Source organism: Gaeumannomyces tritici, assembly GCF_000145635.1.
Source record: "Gaeumannomyces tritici R3-111a-1 unplaced genomic scaffold supercont2.2, whole genome shotgun sequence".
NCBI classification, from domain to species: domain Eukaryota; kingdom Fungi; phylum Ascomycota; class Sordariomycetes; order Magnaporthales; family Magnaporthaceae; genus Gaeumannomyces; species Gaeumannomyces tritici.
The window spans coordinates 2186803-2203458 of record NW_008804546.1 but is presented as its reverse complement, the minus strand read 5'-3'; the positions used below and the strand labels follow the sequence as shown (position 1 = coordinate 2203458).

At 58.6% G+C, this 16656-nt stretch overlaps 6 protein-coding genes across 6 annotated transcripts; 3 read left to right on the top strand and 3 right to left on the bottom strand.

The window, feature by feature from the left end:
• The first annotated feature begins 717 nt into the window (after positions 1-717).
• GGTG_03262 (hypothetical protein) lies at positions 718-2751 on the top strand. Its single transcript, XM_009221041.1, has 4 exons — positions 718-1140; positions 1280-1403; positions 1488-1653; positions 1749-2751. The coding sequence occupies exons 1-4, from the start codon at positions 911-913 to the stop codon at positions 2720-2722; spliced, it is 1494 nt and encodes a 497-aa protein (XP_009219305.1). The 5' UTR covers positions 718-910; the 3' UTR covers positions 2723-2751.
• Positions 2752-2946: 195 nt separating this feature from the next.
• On the bottom strand, positions 2947-5068 carry GGTG_03261 (hypothetical protein). The gene is made up of 3 exons (XM_009221040.1): positions 4940-5068; positions 4124-4756; positions 2947-4046 (listed from the first exon to the last, which is right to left on the bottom strand). The coding sequence occupies exons 1-3, from the start codon at positions 5005-5007 to the stop codon at positions 3149-3151; spliced, it is 1599 nt and encodes a 532-aa protein (XP_009219304.1). The 5' UTR covers positions 5008-5068; the 3' UTR covers positions 2947-3148.
• Positions 5069-5264: 196 nt separating this feature from the next.
• Positions 5265-6827, top strand: GGTG_03260 (hypothetical protein). The gene is made up of 4 exons (XM_009221039.1): positions 5265-5623; positions 5691-5743; positions 5828-6030; positions 6126-6827. Exons 1-4 carry the CDS (start codon positions 5429-5431, stop codon positions 6710-6712), a joined length of 1038 nt encoding a protein of 345 aa, XP_009219303.1. The 5' UTR covers positions 5265-5428; the 3' UTR covers positions 6713-6827.
• GGTG_03259 (hypothetical protein) lies at positions 6653-8111 on the bottom strand. The gene is made up of 3 exons (XM_009221038.1): positions 7793-8111; positions 7440-7728; positions 6653-7353 (listed from the first exon to the last, which is right to left on the bottom strand). The coding sequence occupies exons 1-3, from the start codon at positions 7919-7921 to the stop codon at positions 6977-6979; spliced, it is 795 nt and encodes a 264-aa protein (XP_009219302.1). The 5' UTR covers positions 7922-8111; the 3' UTR covers positions 6653-6976.
• Positions 8112-8304: 193 nt separating this feature from the next.
• Positions 8305-10154, top strand: GGTG_03258 (hypothetical protein). The gene is made up of 2 exons (XM_009221037.1): positions 8305-8633; positions 8726-10154. The coding sequence occupies exons 1-2, from the start codon at positions 8501-8503 to the stop codon at positions 9694-9696; spliced, it is 1104 nt and encodes a 367-aa protein (XP_009219301.1). The 5' UTR covers positions 8305-8500; the 3' UTR covers positions 9697-10154.
• GGTG_03257 (transporter SEC7) lies at positions 10016-16282 on the bottom strand. The gene is made up of 2 exons (XM_009221036.1): positions 14729-16282; positions 10016-14661 (listed from the first exon to the last, which is right to left on the bottom strand). The coding sequence occupies exons 1-2, from the start codon at positions 15959-15961 to the stop codon at positions 10306-10308; spliced, it is 5589 nt and encodes a 1862-aa protein (XP_009219300.1). The 5' UTR covers positions 15962-16282; the 3' UTR covers positions 10016-10305.
• Between the last annotated feature and the right edge of the window lie 374 nt (positions 16283-16656).

Genomic DNA, 16656 nt, shown 5'->3' with positions numbered 1-16656 from the left:
TGGTGGTTGGCGATAACGGAGGCGAAGGTACCTCTAATGGAAGGTTGTGTGGGCTGCTGATGTTGCACCCAACGTCTGCTCCACACGAATCAGCAATGCATGCCCTGTTTTGGAATCCGGCGAGTGGGTGATTGGTTGCCAGCTTGGGTGTCTCTGCAGGGATTGTGCCTCCCACAATCGATTGGATGTGTGTCCAGGATATACAAAGCAACAAGACGAGGTGTATAACGAAATGCCGCAAATGTGCAATGGTAAGTACCAGTTTACCTGAATACAGATACCTTGCTTATAAAGGCCCTTTTCAAAAACACGTCATGTTTTGTTTTGTAAGGTTAGTCTGGGCAAACCGAGGGAGCGCGGTCGTTCACGTCTGACACCCCACCCTGGAGTTTGGCGGCTGTTCTTAGACTCAAGGATAGGTGTTTGGGCCACTAAAAATTCGAGCATCCAGGTCCTCAGCGCGTCAACTCTCCACCTTCCCAATACATATAAACGCCGTTCAATCATCAACCACCAGGAACAGCGCACATCCACTTGAACTATACAATCAACGCACCCTTCACGATAGTATCATCTCGTATTCCGCTGTCGAGATTCATTTTGTCACATCACATCATCAATCACGACAAGAACCGTTCCTGCTCAGATTGTCACTGGGCCGATCCTGACAGCCATCCATCGCGACGCGGACTTGCATAGATGAAAGCCCGGGCGAGTATCTGGATGCAGTTATAAAGACACCCCTTCTACTCTTATCCCTGTCGGCTCTTGAAGATATCAAGCCCAGATCTTTATCTGAGGCATATCTCGCGAGCGAGGTAGCCCACCAAAACCGAGTCGAGAAGCCCTACAACTCACCCAAGAGCTCGAGGACCACATCAGCCAGGCTTTATATCACATCTACTTCAGGATGGACCGCGAAAACAAAAAGCGCAAGTGGGAAGGAAATGACGACGGTCCAAGTGCCTGTCCACAGCCTCCTGCCAGCGAGGATGCCGCGCAGGAGCCTAGCGGGACCAAGGGCGACGACCGGATCGCGCCGAAATCTCAGTCGCGCGACGACACCTACTACAAAAACCTTTATGCATTCGAGGTGAACTTTGATCAATTGGCCGTCGAGGACTCGGCCTTTGCCGCCGTGTAGGTCATCGCTCTCGACCGCTCTCATATCCTTCCATCCCGTCGCCATCTCGAACTGGGAGGGCGCTGTCCTGGGATGAACCTTGACTTGATACTCTCCCACGAATGTCGCGCGGCCGCTAACGAAATACACGTACAGACTCAAGAAACCCGGCCAGCTTGACTTCACGGATCCTGTCTCGGTTGTGCAGCTCACCAAGTCAACCCTCAAGCGAGATTTTGGGTTGCACATCGAACTGCCTGCCGACCGTCTTTGCCCTCCGGTGCGTTCCATAGACCACCCTTCGTGATTCTCCCACGGTCTTGTATTTCTCGGGAGAGCCTGATCCGCTGATATCTTGCAACAGGTCCACAACCGCCACAACTACATCCTCTGGCTTAAGGAGCTATTAGACTCGTCGTCGTATGACAAGCCAGGTGGAAGGCTGTCCGGACTAGACATTGGCACCGGCGCTAGCTGCATCTATCCCCTGCTCGGATGTACCCAACGGCCCTGGGAGTTTATCGCAACAGGTTTGCCTCCTCCGTTTTCCATCCCCTCGCTCCCTGCCTTTCCCTGCCTCATCCATCTCTCGCTCTCCCGCACACATGCTGACAAGAGCCCACAGACCTGGACGAGAAGAGCCTCGCGTGGGCCGCCGAGAACGTCAAGCGCAACGGCCTAGAGCACCGCATCCGGCTCGTCCGGCGGCACCGACCCACGGACCCGCTCATCCCGCTCGACGAGCTCGGCGTGGACGCGGTCGACTTCGTCATGACGAACCCACCCTTTTACGAGTCCCCCGACGAGCTCCGACACCTGGCAGGCAACAAGGCGCGCCCGCCGCCCTCGGCCTGCACGGGCGCGCCCGTCGAGATGGTCTGCGACGGCGGCGAGGTCGGGTTCGTGGGCCGCATGCTCGACGAGTCGCTGGCGCTGCGCGGCCGCGCGCGCTGGTACACGGCCATGCTGGGCAAGCTGTCGAGCCTCGAGGTCCTGGTGGGCCGCCTGCGCGGCGGCGCGGGGGTGGCGGCGGCGCGCGGCGGCAACTACGCCGTCGCCGAGTTCGTCCAGGGCGCCCGCACGCGGCGCTGGGCCGTCGCCTGGACCTTCGGTCCCATGCGGCCGTCGCAGGCGGCCGCGCGCGGCAGCGTGGCGGAGCTCAAGTGGAACAAGGTGCCGCTGCCGGTCGAGGTCGAGGCCGAGGTCGCGGCCGTCGCGGTGGGTGACGCCGGCGCCGCGGCCGAGTTCCTGGACGGGCTCATGCGGTCGCTGGACCTCGAGAGCTGGGACTGGGACGGCCGCGCGCTCAGGGGCGTGGGCCGCACGAGGCAGAACGTCTGGTCGCGCCTGTGGAGGAGGAAGCAGGCGCGCAAGATGGCCGGCAAGCTGACGGACGCCGACGTCGCCGACGCCGACGCCGGCAAGGAAGCGGAGCTGCCCATGTTTGGGTTCGAGGTCTCCGTCGTCGTGGGCCTGGGTGGGGGATTCGTCCTGTGCAGGTGGCGTGAGGGCCACGACCAGGGCATTTTTACGAGCATCTGTGGGTTCCTCAAGACAAAGCTAGAGGGTATCGGCAAGGGGGCCGGTGTGGTTTCTTGAGAATTCGGCGAGACGCCCGGCTTTGCGTCCATCTAGTTTCAAGACCTTCTCGACCTTATGTTTGTGCTTTTATACCTTTGTAGCTATAATCCCGTTGATCTGTTGAGCACGTCGCTCGTAGCTGCTGTGACTCCGTGGTGTTCCAGTCATCTTTCCCGGATCCCAACGTCGAAGCCAAGCTTCGTATACACCCAGAAGAATATCAGCCGATGGGGCTCAATCATCAGCTTACGCTTAATTTTTCCCATGGTTAGCTTGCGCTCTAGAGTTCGCTACTTTGTCGTACCTAATATCGTGCACGTATATGGGAGGGTTGCTTGTGCCTGGCAATTCGAGGCAGCCAAGGCCGATGTTTGGAAAGTGAAAGGCTAGACAGGTATCTGGTTTATTATTTGTACATGGCTGTATTTGCTCCAACATCACACCCTAACGCATGCTGTCCCGGCCTTGGCCCATAAAGTCACCGAGCTGAAGTGTCGTTACGCCTTCCCTCACGCCTCCCACCGCTGATGCAACAGTCAGAATGCTCTCCTCGAATCCGCTGAGGACGCTCGCCAGCTCGGCCACCTGATCCTCAGGCCCACCCGGCCCGCTAGCCCCTGCGTTCCTGGCCGCCGTAGTGCGCTGTAGCTGCTCAAATAGGTTCGAGCTGACGGCTTGCATGTGGGACTCGATTTCGCCCAGGTTGCGCTGGAAGCGCTTGAGCTGCTCGTCCATCTCGTCGGCGGTGCGCGAAAAGAAAGCGATGAGATCCGAGTTGCTGTCGCCACTACCGCCGCCCGAGCCTCCGGTCGCCTCCTGCTGCTGGCGGACGGCCGCGGCGCTGCTGGATGACCATAACCCGGCTGTGTGGTACTGTGCTGGCAGCTTGAGGTTGTCGACTGCCTTGAAGCTGAGCTTGGCCTGCTCGGCGTCGAGGTGGACGAGCTCGCGGACGGCCTTGACCGCCTGCGCATCCGATGACAAGGCTGTCTCGGCGCCCTCGTACTTGCGCGACACGAAGCGAACGTCGTTTGGTATCGCCCCGAGCTGTTCGCCATGAGCCGGCATGAACGCCTCGACGTCGTGACACTGCTGCATGATAACCTGGATACCCTTGTCGAGTTTCTGGATCTCCTCCTGTATCGTCTCCTGTAGGTCGTTGAACCGCGTGGTCGATTTTAGGTTGCTGATGTCGATGCGCACTCCAGGGATGACCTGTTGCTGATTCGTGGACTGACCCATAGTCAGACCAGGAGTAGGCGCAGCCGTGGCCCCCATCGTGCGGCCGAACATGCTAGGTTGTGTCTGCGGAGCGGAAGCTGTGGGAGCGAGCGATGAGCCACTGAAAGACAGAAGTTAGTGTCTGTTTTTGTGTGAGGAATCCAAGTCAATAGAGGCTGGAGGTGGAAGCGTGCGTACAAAAGTGATGGTTTTGCCTGGGACTGGCCAAACAAGCCGCCAGTCGCCTGAGCCGGGGCAGCTTGTTGTTGTTGCTGCTGCTGTTGCTGCTGCTGCTGCTGCTGCTGCTGCTGCTGCTGCTGTCCGCCAAAAAAGCTCGATCCAGCGGTGTTGGAGGGTTGAGCACCACCAAAAAGACCACCGCCAGTCGTAGTAGTAGTAGGGTTGGAAGATTGAGCAGCACCAAACAGGCCACCACCAGTCGTAGTGTTGGAGGCTTGGGCACCACCGAAAAGGCCGCCACCAGCAGGTTGTTGTGGTTGGGTGGCTGTCGCGGTCGAGCCGAACAGGCCGCCTGACGCTGGGGCAGAGGCAGCGGGCGCTGTTGAGCCAAACAGCCCGCCGCCGGCTGGCCTGGCAGCAGACGCACCAAACATTCCAGTCGATGTCTGGGCCTGGGGGGTCTTGATTATCGGGGCCGCGCCGAAGAGTCCGCCGCCGCCAGTCGCAGCGCCTGCAGATGATGCGCCGGCCGGGGCTGGGCTTCCGAAGAGACTGGTCGAGGGGGCTGCAGCGGCAGACGCAGGGGCGTTTGAGTTTCCGAAGAGACCGCCGGCAGCTGGAGGCTGGGTTGATGCGCTGGTGCTGCCTCCACTGTGGTTTGTTTGGGTTTTCGAGGAGTGCGCATTAGTAGTTGTGCTAGTCGGGTTGAGTCCCACACTGGATTCCAGTTGAGCTGGCTGCCTTGCCTGGCCTGTGTGCCTCAACTGTGTTTTGGCCACCTCCACACTGCAGCAACCCGGCTGGGCCTTCTCGGTCAATAAATGGGGCACTCACAAGGTATTGGCGGCTCCCGTGTTGATGCTCAAGCCGCCTGGACCACTGGCGGAGCGAGCGAGAGCCATCACGTCGAATTGAGGATTGTGGTTTGGGGCGTGTTAAGTCGCATTTGCCAAAGCGCATCGGTTTCTCTCCAGAGGCGCTCCAGTTCCCCCGACTGCTTGGGTTTTTGCCATTGAGTCGCGTCGCAGTAGTGGGTCTTCGCGGTGCGACAAGGGTGCACGAGCACTGACCGCCTTCCTAGTTGGGTTTAGTTTGGTTAATGCAGGGAAGCAATGGGACCCCCTCCAAGGTAATCGAAGACCTGCCGTCACTTTCAGCTTGTCTCCAAAGAATGAAAGCTGCGCCGTCGAAGCTCGCGAACCTTCAGGTTTCCTCTCTTCCTCGCGCGTGCAGTGTCGTCACCACCCAGATCTGCGCAATTCCCGGTACCATCAAGCTACTTGCCATACGACTGGCGAATATTCCTGGAAGAGACTAGCTAAAATGAGTGTTGAAATGGACGAGGATGACGATTTCTACGCGCCTGAGGAGCCCGAGGTCGCTCCTGCGCCAACCCCCGCCGCCGCTGCGCCCGCTGCGGAGAAAGCGCCCGAACTGAAAACCGAGGATGAGGACCTGGAGGAGGGCGAGGAAGAGGATGAGGGCGGCGCAATGGACGAGGACGAGGACGACGATTCCGTAAGACGCACGCCCCCGTTTCGAGCCGCATTCAAGGCCGCCAACCGGAACTAACTCGACCGCTCAGGACATCGACATCATCACCGAGAGGAAAGACGGAACAAAGGCCGCTCCCCCTTCGTGAGTGCGCCTGTTCCCTAGCACTCCGACTTGCGACCGGTGCGGCCATGGCATGGAGATCAGGTCTAACAGATGCCGCTGCAGACAGTCGAAATACAGCGAGATCAGGAACATCCCTCAAAGGACAGCTTCCACCGACACAACAGCCAAGGCCGCCGCTCCAGTGAAGAAGGAGGAGTCAGCCAAGCCTGCAGAACAAGCGAGGCCCAAATCAAACTTCGACGCATACGCCGTTCCCACGCACAAGCCCACTGGGAAGCCATTGACACAAGTCAGCATCGACGAAGGTTCGTGGCCGCAGCCTCCAGGGCCCGATGGGCCCGACGCGCAGAGCATATGGGATGGAAGGGGCGCATTTGCTGACTTTGAACTCGCTGGACAGACTTGGGCGAGGATGCTGCGCCGTGGCGGAAACCCGGGACCGACATCAGCGACTACTTCAACTACGGCTTCGACGAGTTTAGCTGGACCGTCTACGCACAGAAACAGACGCAGTTGCGGGCCGAGTACAGCCAGGAGGCCATGTCACAGAACTCCAAGAAGATGATGGAGGAGTTCAACAGCATGATGATGCTCGGAGGCATGCCGCCAGGCATGGCCATGGCCGGAATGCCAGGAGCGGCCGGAGGCGCCCAGGGCGGCGCGGCTGGAATGGGCGGCGCAATGGCCGGCATGGACGGCATGCCTCCAGAGATGCAGCAGATGATGCAGCAGATGATGGCGTCTGGCATGGACCCGAGCCAGATGGACCCGTCAGCCATGTTCGCCGCCATGCAGGGAGGCGCAGGTGGCGGCGCCGCTGGTGCTGGCGGCGGCGGCCAGGGCGGCCAGAACCAGAACTTTGGTGGTGCAGGATTCGGTGGCGGCCAAGGTCAGGGTTATGGGTACGACCAGCAGCAGCAGAACATGGGAGGTGGTGGCAGGGGCGGGTTTGGCGGCAGAGGGCGGGGTGGCCGGAGGAATTGGTAACGAAAAAAACGCTCTACGATACTTGCCTCATCGCCCGAAGACAAGAGGGATTTTGAACATGCGGCATCCAGCGATTCCTTGTAGTTTTCTTCCAAAACTAATAGCATACCCGCCGTAAATCCATCAGGGAACTGATCGCTCAAGCTGCTATCTATCTAGCCAAGTAGTTGGCACCATATATGGCCAATGGCCCAAATACGCCAAACGCCCGCCGCCGGCGCTCGCGGCACGGCCCAAACAAAAACGAAGAAAACCCACCGCTGATTAGTATATGCCCTCCGCACCGTCGTCCCCTTCATCGTAATCGTCGTAGTCGTTGCCGTCGAAGTAAGCCTCGGCATTGTAGTCGCCCTCATCCGAGTCTTCGTACTCGTCGTCGATTTCCTCCTCCATCATCTCCTCGTCGTCGGGGTCGAGGATATCGTTTTCGTCCTCGCCGGCCTCACCCTTCTCGAGCGCCTCCAGTCGTCGCTTCTGCTCCTCCGCTGTCTCGTTCCGACCAAAGATGTCCTCGGCGGTACGCAGCGAGTGCACGTCGGACAATGTCAGGACCTTCTTTTTGGCGCCCTTGCCCCGGCTTCTAGCCGCGGTGTCGTCGCCATCAAGGGTCGCGTGCAACTCTTCTGGGAAGAAGCTCTTCACTATAAGACGGGGGAAGTGTGTCAGCAACGCGTCCCCGGATATGAGTGGCGGAGACCAAGGGAGGGAAAGAGGTGGTTCTTCATACTGAATGGCCTCGTGGAGAGGTCGGGCAACGGGCGCTCCTTTGGCTCGAGCCTCTTGGAGTACATGGGCATGGCGAAGAACGGATCGACGGTGGCCTTGTTCTTGACGCCGTACCGCCGGTTGACCTGCTCCTGGCCGTACGTCCGCTGCGGGCCGTCGGGCTCGGCGTTCCAGGTGCGAATCTGTGTATATAAGGGGCCCGAATGGATCTGCTCGCGGAAGAGCAGGTACGACGAGACCTGGGCCTTTTCGGGGACAGAGAGCGGCGCGGCGCGGGGGACAACGTATTCCTAGCCATTGACGTCAGCACCAGGTTCTGCCATCTCACCAGAGGGCTACAGCGGGCTTGCGTACAGGGAAAACCTCGGACGGACGCATGTCGGCCTTGATGTTGGGGTCGTTCGCCCAGGCGACGTTGGCAAGGCTGCCCCGGGCCCCGCCGCGACCGCCGCGGCCGCCACCACGGCCGCCACCTCGAGACATTGCGATGGAGATGTGATCAGCCGGTGAAGGGGCGCAATTGTCGTTGTCGCATCGTGCCTACCAGCTGACCCGGGTTTTGGGGGAGAGTTCAAGTTGGACAGAGAGAAAAAATTGCCGGCGGGGTTGGCTGGCTCGTTCTTTCTAACGCCGGTGGAGTCACGACTAGAGGAGCTGCCATTTTTGCTCAAGCTTCCTCAGCTTTGGGGATCGGCAGGCGGAAGTCGACGGCTCAGGGTGGAGTCCGGCGCCAAGCTCGGGCCAGCTGAGACCAGGGGATGCCAGAGCTCTGGCAAATGAGAGCTAACGTTTCAGGTACCCGAAAGTATCGGCTTCCTCAGGCTCAACTGGACCCCGCTTTAGAAGCACAGGTAGAGCGGAGACACCGTTCATCCAGCGGCTGTCACTTGGTATAAACACCCCGCATAAAGAGTGACCAAGAGATCGCTCCGGGCCGTTCCTGGCAGACACCCAACCTTGAACCCAAATCCCCAGCTCAAGGGGACGAGGTCTCGCTCCTCCTCGCTCCTTCACACTTGTTCCTCATCATCCCCAGCTGCGAAGGTGCCGCAGCACCACACCATGGGCGACATGATGGACGCTGTTCCGGTCACCGAGCTCGAGGAGCTTGAGAAGCACCTTGACGATCTCACAGAGAAGCCCGACACCCCAATCGACGCCGAGCTCTTCGACCGCGTCGAGCTCCAGCTCACTGGTAATACGGCCAAAATGCTACTGCCATGACCCTAGCCGTCGTGACTGGAGGGGACATGAAGCGTTGACTTTCGTTTTGCTTTGCCGAAACAGAAGCGAACATCCCCAACATCATGCCGCGCCTGCTTCCTAAGTTGGCCTCAATTCTCAAGGTGTACCAACTTGACCCCTTGGTGCTATGCAGTCTTGCCCTCAAGCTGCTCCAGGCTACCAGCTTCACTCAAATCTTCACCATCACATCCGAGGCCGACATAGTTGAGGCTCTCCGCTCACCCGCCGCATCGGCCAACACGCTCGCCATGGCCATCCTCGGCAAAGCCTCCGCTAGCCCCTCCGAGGTCTCCATACTGGCAGCCTCGACCCTTCTGGTCACCGAGTTCCTGAAATGCTGGCTCTCAGCCCCGCAAGTCGAAGTTGGTGAGCGTGGCGTCCACGCGCTCACGGACCTCCTCGAGACGGACTGTGAGCTCCCACCCGTGACCCTCCCCCTCGCGTCCGGCCTCCCCAGGACGGACCTGATGCGGCGCAGGGTTCCCGGCCACGGCTCCCTGTGGCGCCGCCTATTTATGGACCGCGACATGTTCAAGCTCCTCGTCGACCTGTGCGAGGGGACGCCCTTCGACGGCGACGTCAAGCAGCGCAGCCTGGCCCAGGGCCGCATCCTGCGCGTCATCCCGCGCCTGGCCGTCATCCACTTCTCCGCCCTTACGCGCAGTTACCACCCGGACCTGCTTCCCCGCCCCAACGCCCGTGCCGCTGGCGCCAGCCCCGACAGCTTCCTGCACTACGTCACTGTGCGCATGGTCGACCTCGACGACTACCTCATGCGCCTTTCTCTGGTCGACTATATCGAGACTCTCGTCTGCGCCGGCAGGATTGCCCAGCACTCTCCGTATACCGAAGAGGTCCTGCGGGGCCTCCTCAGGGAGCTCGCGGCGCTCGATCCGACGCTGACCAGGACGCTCGAGTCGTTGCCGGAGCGGGTGGCTGAGGATGAGGCCGAGAAGATGAAGGGCTGGATTAACAAGCTAATACCGCAGCCCCCAAACGTCGTGGTCGAATGAGCTACGACGAGTTTGGGCAGAGCAGAGCTGAACATCTGAAAGAGACTTACGAAGCCTTATGAGTGACGAATGTTTATGACCCTAAATAGTTGCCCTTTTGTGTCTCTAGCGGGCCAGAGTGGCTGTAGATGAAAACGGCCTTGGTTTCCTTGACTATTCTTTTGCCTCCACGCAACAGCGGGGTGAGTCTTCTCGGATGGTACTTGCTTCCATTTTCTCTTGCGATACCGACACCGAGGGCGCTGTCCCAAGGCAAGGGGCGGAGCATAACGGCAAATTAGAGGTGGCCATCAGGGCCATACGATCCAAGTACATCATAGATTGAAACTTGGTGAAATCTTTGCCTTGACGACCACTCAAGTCTTGGCTTCTAAAACAAGATAAGAGAAATTTACAATGGCTGCCCCAAAGAAGCGAAAAAAAAAAGGGATTGCCAAGAATGAATGCAAACTCTTCAGTGTCTATCAAGTGCAGCAGCTCTACGCCGTTCGCTTGATACCCCCACCCCAAACGATGGTCGCTGCCTCCATTGATGCTTTTCGACAAGCGCAAAACAAGGTCAAAAACGCTAATACAAGGGCCGACTCTATGCCGACCTCCGCCTTTCCACTAAGACTGCCGCCCCATGAAACTGTTGCTAGCATCCCCACTCTCGACCTCGACCGCGTTGGCGCCACCTCCCTCGGTCGACATGGTCAGGACGCTATCCCTGCGGTTGTGCCCACCGCCCCTGTTCGACGAGGCCATGCCCTCGATCCCGAGCTCGAACTCGCCCACCCTCCTCAGCACGAGGAGCAACGCGTTCCTCAGATCGCCGCTGAGCTCCTTGGAGACCAGGTCGACGGCCAGGGGGTAGAAGGCTTTGGCGTGGTTCCGGAACGCCGCCTCGGGCAGCGCCGCGTAGCCATCCAGGACATCGACAACGACCGGTCGCCACGCCAGTATGTTGCGGTGCTGGCTCTCTTCTTCGAGCGCGATGTAGCCCTTGATGATGTCCTTGCACAGAGGGACCAGGGCGTTCTCCACATCTGCCTTGCTGTCCCGGCGTTCTGGAGCCTGGTCGGCGAACATGCGGAACAGGATGGACACGTATGTGGCAGCAGACCCACTCTCCTGCTTCAACAGATTTGGCGGCTGCTTCATGAAGCCTTCCCGCCACAGACGCATCCGCAGCTCCTTATCGTTGTTGAAGCGTCGTGCGAAGAGGAACGATTTTTTCAGCAGCCCCATCAGCCGCAAAAGCTCTGACGAAGGGATCTGGGCATAAACCGTCTCGTTGCTGAAGAGCTCATTCACCGTCTCGATCATCAGCAGCTGGAGAACACAGCGCGAGATGATGCGGTTGAAGAAGCGTCTGCGTGCTGCCGTCACAACCACAGGTTGCTGCTGCAAATTATTCGACGGCTTGTAGTCCTCCAGCTGTGGCGATGGCATTGATGTTGCAGCGGTAATTGTTGCCGTGTGTGTCGAGTTGGATCCAGATTCATCGCTCGTTGGTGGTTGCTGAGTGTCTTGGCTGCCGTCTTGGGCTCCCGAGGCCGAGACAGACTCCGAGTCGGACAACGCATCAGAGCCGTTAATCTTGAGCGACTTCTCGTCCAGCTTGGGAGATTCCAGCCCTGGGCTCAGGGGCCCACCAAAGTCCAGTCCGCTGGGTGGCGGGGAAAGGGACGCGGTCGAGTTGATCGCAGTCGCCGAAAAGAGCTGATAGGCAGTCGTCCGCTCGAACAGTTCGCAAAAGGCGCCAACAATCTTGGCCCAGTGCTCGGGGGTGAACTTGGACACATTCTGGAGAATGAGTTGCTGAAGACAGTTGCTCCCGATCCTCGCAATGGTGTCGTTTTCTTGGCAAATGCAGAGCGCGAGGAGTTCTAGGAATCGGTCCAGCATATACTCGAGGGCGTCGAAGTAGTGCGTAAAGAGGGTGATCATGTTCCGAAGGGCTTGGATCATGGTCGTCGAGAGCCAAACTGATAGCTCCTCGTGCGTGAGCACGTTGGACATCTCGGGCTTGGACCGCAAGACCATAAAAATCGGGTACAACTGCTGTCTCCAGAGTGTGTCCCAGAACTCGGGCGGGAAATTTTCGCCGTAGCGAAGAAGCGCTTCGAAGAAGTAGTTGAGGGCATTGGAGCGGACCTCGAGGTCCTCGCCAGTCATCAAGACGTCGTGGAAAGCGAACAGTACGGGGAACCAATACGCCTCCTCCACCGACGTCCGGCTCTGCTGGCCAGAGGGCTTGACAGGCGGCTCGGGGGCGCCCGGTGCGGACGACGCCGATTTGTGCGACAGAGGGCATTCGGGGGCCTTGAGCATGCGGGGGATGATAGATTTGAGCGTCTCCATCGACTGCAGGCTCTTCTTCTGGAACTTCATGTTCTTGGAGAACTCGGTCAAGCAAACGATGAGGTCGGTGAAGGCTCCCTGGGAGATGACGACACCGAACCGCGTCTTGTAGACCTGGGTGACGTTTTCGTAGGCCATGTTCACGATGCTCTCAGATGGGTCACGCGCGGCTATAGTGAAGACGCCAAACATGGTGCGCCAGCCAGACCTGATGTTTTCGCCCCTTGCTTGGATCATCTGGATCAGGCATCGGAGAACCATGTCCTTGACGCGGATGTTGTGCGAGTTGGACATGACGTGCTCGAAAGGCTTGAGGAAATCCTTTTGGAATTTGAATCCAGCGAGCTCCTCGATCTCCATGAACCGCATCGACAGCTGGCGCAGCGAGTCCAGCGCAAAGAATACAATGGCCTCGTTCACGTGGCAGCCGACGTCGTTGAAGTGGTCGCCAAGGACATCCCAGATGGTGGTCCACTCGAAGCGGACACGCGTCATGTTGTAGTAACTGATCTCGACAATCTTTTGCAAGCTGTACATGCGCGGCTGGTCGTTGCTGTCCGACACCTTGATCTCATCCCAGCTGACTTCGGTCAGGGCACGCGCGAAATGCCCAATGGCCTCGCCGTTGAGGGTGGCCGTGTTGGTGAAGATACGGTCCATGCTCTTTATCATCTCGTCGGACGCGATTTCATATGCGATGTCGGCAGGAAGGCCATGGGGCGCCGCGCTGGCCCGCGGTCGATGCTGCTTGGCTTTGGGCTTTCTCGGGTCGACTGTGCTCTCCCTGGCGGGGGGCACAAATCGAGCTTTGGACACGTCAGGGACCGAGTTCGCATCGACACCGCCTGCCATCAGCTGTAGTCGCTCGAGCTGACTAACACATAATAATATGTCCTTCCACGACTGTCTCAGGTAGTTGCCCTCGGTGTATCCAAGCTCGAGAAGCACACGGAGCGCCTCCAGATTCTTGGCCAAGACCTCCTGGGGGTTGTTGAGGTTGGCCGTGTTCTTGACCGCCGAGATGAATGCCTCACGTGGGGTTGGGAGCTCAAACAGGCAGGCAATCTTGATGGCAAGCTTCATGCCTTCAAGGCACAGCTTAATAACGTCCAGATTCAGCGTCTTTTGCATCTGGTGGGACACTGCTGAGAACAGGGACATCCATGTCACATCAAACATGGGGCCCACGTGCTTGAAAGAAGTCGCCGGGATGAAGCGCATGCCAGCCATCTCGGCGTTCTTGCGCTGGGTCCTGAAAAGGTTCTTGAAGAGTTGTTCGGACCGGAGCGAGATTTCTTCCGTCTGCTGAACGTAGGCTTCCCTTTGGAGATCTCTGCCAACATTGGAGAAGGCCTGCCCTAGACCCGCCACGACGCCCGTCGCCGGAGGAGGCACCGTGCCCGAGGCGGCGGCGGCGGCTCTCTCGCTGTCCAGGACGATCTCATTGGAGGCGATCTCGTCGTAGATGCTCAGCAGATACTCGTCTGGAAGGTCGGCATTGTCATTGATACCCCTGTTGTTCTTGATAAAATCTTCCTTGGTCATGTGCCTGGCGATTTTGCTGCTGTGCAAGTCCGTGTTAAGCAGGATGACGGAGTAGGCCAGAACGTAGGCTGTGTCGGCGTTGGCAAAAGCGTTGGGGTTGCCCATGACGTAGCGGTTGGCGAACTTGAGCATGAAGCGGTCGATTTTTTGCGCCTCTCCGGGGAGCCGGAACGACTGCAGAAACTGCCGTAGAGCATCCACAAAGCGGCGCTTGGTGAAGTCCATCAGGTCGACGAATGCGTGCATGATTTCGATGTTCTTGGCATCGCCCTCACCAAGATACTCTCCTATCTGGGCCTTGTCCAGCCGCTCTTCCTGTAGGAGGAAACGAGCGATGTCCTCGGGGGAATCGCTGGGTACGAACCCGTCCTTGAGTAACAAGGCAATGCCCTTCTTGGGCTTGAAGTTGAAGACTTTGATCGCGTTCGTCATGGCTGTCTTTCTGGCCTTTTCTTTCTCCAGTTGCTCGGGGTCATCGTCAATAACCGGGGTCGACGGTAGCGCCGGTGTGTCTCCTCTTGATAAGGCGTCACTTATGGACGATGGGTCGATAGACTCCCTGATGTCCTCCAGGGACGCCCCTCTGTCTCCTTCGGTTGGGGCGCGCACATTTGCGTCTGGGCGGCCAGCTTGAGACCAGTTGACGAGCGACCGGAGAGCCTCGACGAGCGAGTCCAGGGAAATCCTCTTCATGGCGTACTCCTTAGGAATATCGGACTCGATCTCGCTTGGAGGCGCGATATGACTTACAGAGAGCGGTGGGGGCATGGCACCCTTCATCTCCCAGTCGGTCGCCAGGTTGCCTTTGGAGTGCTTCTCCTCAAACTGCTGCTCCTGGGCAGAAGTGATGGGCACTGGAGCGGTGGCGAACTTGGATAAATCCTCAATGATAGTCTGAAAGATGTTATCCACATTGCGGTCGCAGTCATAATTCAGATACACCTCGACCAGAGCACGGGGGTCGGCGCATAGGCGGTTGAGGATGCCGACGAAGTAGGTTTTCTGAGAGATGGGCGCGTTTTTCCTTGCCAGCAACGCCAGGTAGATCTCGTTCAGAACGACCTCGATCTCTTTCTGTGTGAGATGAAACCAAGTGATTAGTGGCCGTACCAAAGCAAACAGACCAAGATGCACGGCTTACCTTGAAAGATGCTCGCATGAACTTTATTATTAGCCAAAAGATCTCGCAGGTGACTTCGAAGACCTTGTCCACGGAGCTTGCGCCGTTCCTCGTGATGCTGAGACATAGGTAGTACTTTATGGCATCCAGAAAGCTTGTCGGCTCGTTGCTTTTGGTGTTGGTGATGGCACAGAGAGGAGAAACAAAGACTGCAATGTTGCTGTGCAGGAGGGTGTGGATAAGGTGGAGCGATATCAGCTTCGATCTCATCGCCTGACCCTTGAGGTCGTAGAGCTGGTCCTGGGGCAATATCTTTGTCGACAGGTTGCAGAAAGAGCGGAAGACGAGGTAGGCGTCACGTATGTACACCTCGTCCTCGGCGTCAAGCGCCTCCGATGTGTCCTCGGCAGGGCTGTCGCCCTGTGTCTGCTCCGAGATGGACCTTGCTGGCCTCTTGGCGGGCTTGACCTGACTGACTTTTGTTGGCGCGTCACCCAGGCTAGAGTCGTCAAAGTTCTTTATTCGCTCGAGATCTTTGAGTGTGAGCTTTGCGGCGCTGTCCTCATGCGCCTCGGATGGGTCTGCTTCCGAGACACCGTCCACGGCGTCGGCGTCATCGAAATCGTCGCTGAGAGACTCTGGGGGTCCGAACGTCACATTGCTCGTGCTGTGCTTCAGTTTGGAAAGGTTGACCCTCGACTCCTTCATGTGCAGTCTGGTCTTGACACGCTCAAAGACAGTGCCTGCCATCTGTGTCAGCGTGCCCTGCGCGACCTGCTGGTTCACGGGGCTCCGTGACAAGAGGAACACATTGTAGACCTGGCGGACGGCCTTGAGAAGGCCCGCGCCGTGGACGATGATCTTATCATTGAGAACAGCAGCAAGTAGGGATTTGACAATCTGCAGCTGGACGTCGGCGTGGGTGGTCTCGCCCTGAAAGCAGTCGCATATCGTGTCGATCGCGCGCTCTATCAGGGGGATGTGGTCGGGGGTTTCCTGCGTCTCAGACTGGGAGAAGTAGGACGACGACGTGAGCTTGCCAATGGAGTCGAGGGCTGTGGTCGTCAGGCTCACGCTGCCAGACTTGGTGGCCAGCTGTAGAGGAGCGAATATGAGCTCGGGATCCGGGAGGTCCGGGTCGCTTTCTTTGATGGCGGCGAGCGCAGTCTGGACGGATTCGGACAGCTGCTTGTTCCGCTGGGCCTCCTTGGCGATCGCCTCCAAGGACGACACGACGAACTTGAGTGAGCTCATGGGGGTCGGGGGGGACTTCGGGTCACGTCGGGAGGCGGGGTTGGCGGGAGAGACAGGCCATCCGCAGCAAGAGGGCGACGGATGGGGGGCAACAGAGGCCGAGGCCTTGGAGCTGCGGGCTGCGGGCTGCGGGCTTGCCTATTACGAGGACAGCATGCGCGGATCGGCGGCAGGGCGGCAGCGGTCAGTTGGCCAGCGGCATTATCACAGGACCCAGATGCGCGGTAGGTGTGGAACTCGGCGTCGTCCAGCAATCGTCGGCCTGTGAGGGTTACTGGTGCTTGCTCGCGACTCTGGCTTCGACAAGACGAGTTGAAGACACGAACCCCTTTGGCGATGGGGCCTGTGAGCCCGTGGGGCCCATGTTCCTTAGCCCAAATTATGTGGGTCCTGGAAGCCTCTCACTCTCACTCTGGAAGCCGTGCAGGCTGACGCACCATTGCTATGACCCGGCTCCACTTGATTGCCTTGCGCTCCAGCTCGACATGAGGCCTCTTGGGCCCGATTTAGCGCCCCCTGATACGCTGGGGCAACCTTAAAAGCCAGGGTTTCGTGCCGCTATAACGGTTGCTCTGATCTGAGTCCCTGTTTGTCATTTATGGTTGCGTGTCATTCCATCTTGTGGAAGCCGTTGAATTGACTTTACCTCCCGTGAAGTTCACTTGGCCTCCATGACATGCGCTCGAGATGCAAGC

Coding starts and splice junctions, on each gene's coding strand:
- GGTG_03262 (XM_009221041.1), top strand. CDS start 911: ATGGACCGCGAAAACAAAAAGCGCAAGTGGGAAGGAAATGACGACGGT. Junction 1,404..1,487: donor CCGACCGTCTTTGCCCTCCG/GTGCGTTCCATA, acceptor ATCTTGCAACAG/GTCCACAACCGCCACAACTA. Junction 1,654..1,748: donor CTGGGAGTTTATCGCAACAG/GTTTGCCTCCTC, acceptor AAGAGCCCACAG/ACCTGGACGAGAAGAGCCTC.
- GGTG_03261 (XM_009221040.1), bottom strand. CDS start 5,007: ATGGCTCTCGCTCGCTCCGCCAGTGGTCCAGGCGGCTTGAGCATCAAC. Junction 4,757..4,939: donor ACGGGAGCCGCCAATACCTT/GTGAGTGCCCCA, acceptor AACAAACCACAG/TGGAGGCAGCACCAGCGCAT. Junction 4,047..4,123: donor CAGGCAAAACCATCACTTTT/GTACGCACGCTT, acceptor TCTGTCTTTCAG/TGGCTCATCGCTCGCTCCCA.
- GGTG_03260 (XM_009221039.1), top strand. CDS start 5,429: ATGAGTGTTGAAATGGACGAGGATGACGATTTCTACGCGCCTGAGGAG. Junction 5,624..5,690: donor AGGACGAGGACGACGATTCC/GTAAGACGCACG, acceptor TCGACCGCTCAG/GACATCGACATCATCACCGA. Junction 5,744..5,827: donor ACAAAGGCCGCTCCCCCTTC/GTGAGTGCGCCT, acceptor ATGCCGCTGCAG/ACAGTCGAAATACAGCGAGA.
- GGTG_03259 (XM_009221038.1), bottom strand. CDS start 7,921: ATGTCTCGAGGTGGCGGCCGTGGTGGCGGCCGCGGCGGTCGCGGCGGG. Junction 7,729..7,792: donor GTCCGTCCGAGGTTTTCCCT/GTACGCAAGCCC, acceptor GTCAATGGCTAG/GAATACGTTGTCCCCCGCGC. Junction 7,354..7,439: donor CCTCTCCACGAGGCCATTCA/GTATGAAGAACC, acceptor CCCGTCTTATAG/TGAAGAGCTTCTTCCCAGAA.
- GGTG_03258 (XM_009221037.1), top strand. CDS start 8,501: ATGGGCGACATGATGGACGCTGTTCCGGTCACCGAGCTCGAGGAGCTT. Junction 8,634..8,725: donor CGTCGAGCTCCAGCTCACTG/GTAATACGGCCA, acceptor TTGCCGAAACAG/AAGCGAACATCCCCAACATC.
- GGTG_03257 (XM_009221036.1), bottom strand. CDS start 15,961: ATGAGCTCACTCAAGTTCGTCGTGTCGTCCTTGGAGGCGATCGCCAAG. Junction 14,662..14,728: donor TCATGCGAGCATCTTTCAAG/GTAAGCCGTGCA, acceptor CATCTCACACAG/AAAGAGATCGAGGTCGTTCT.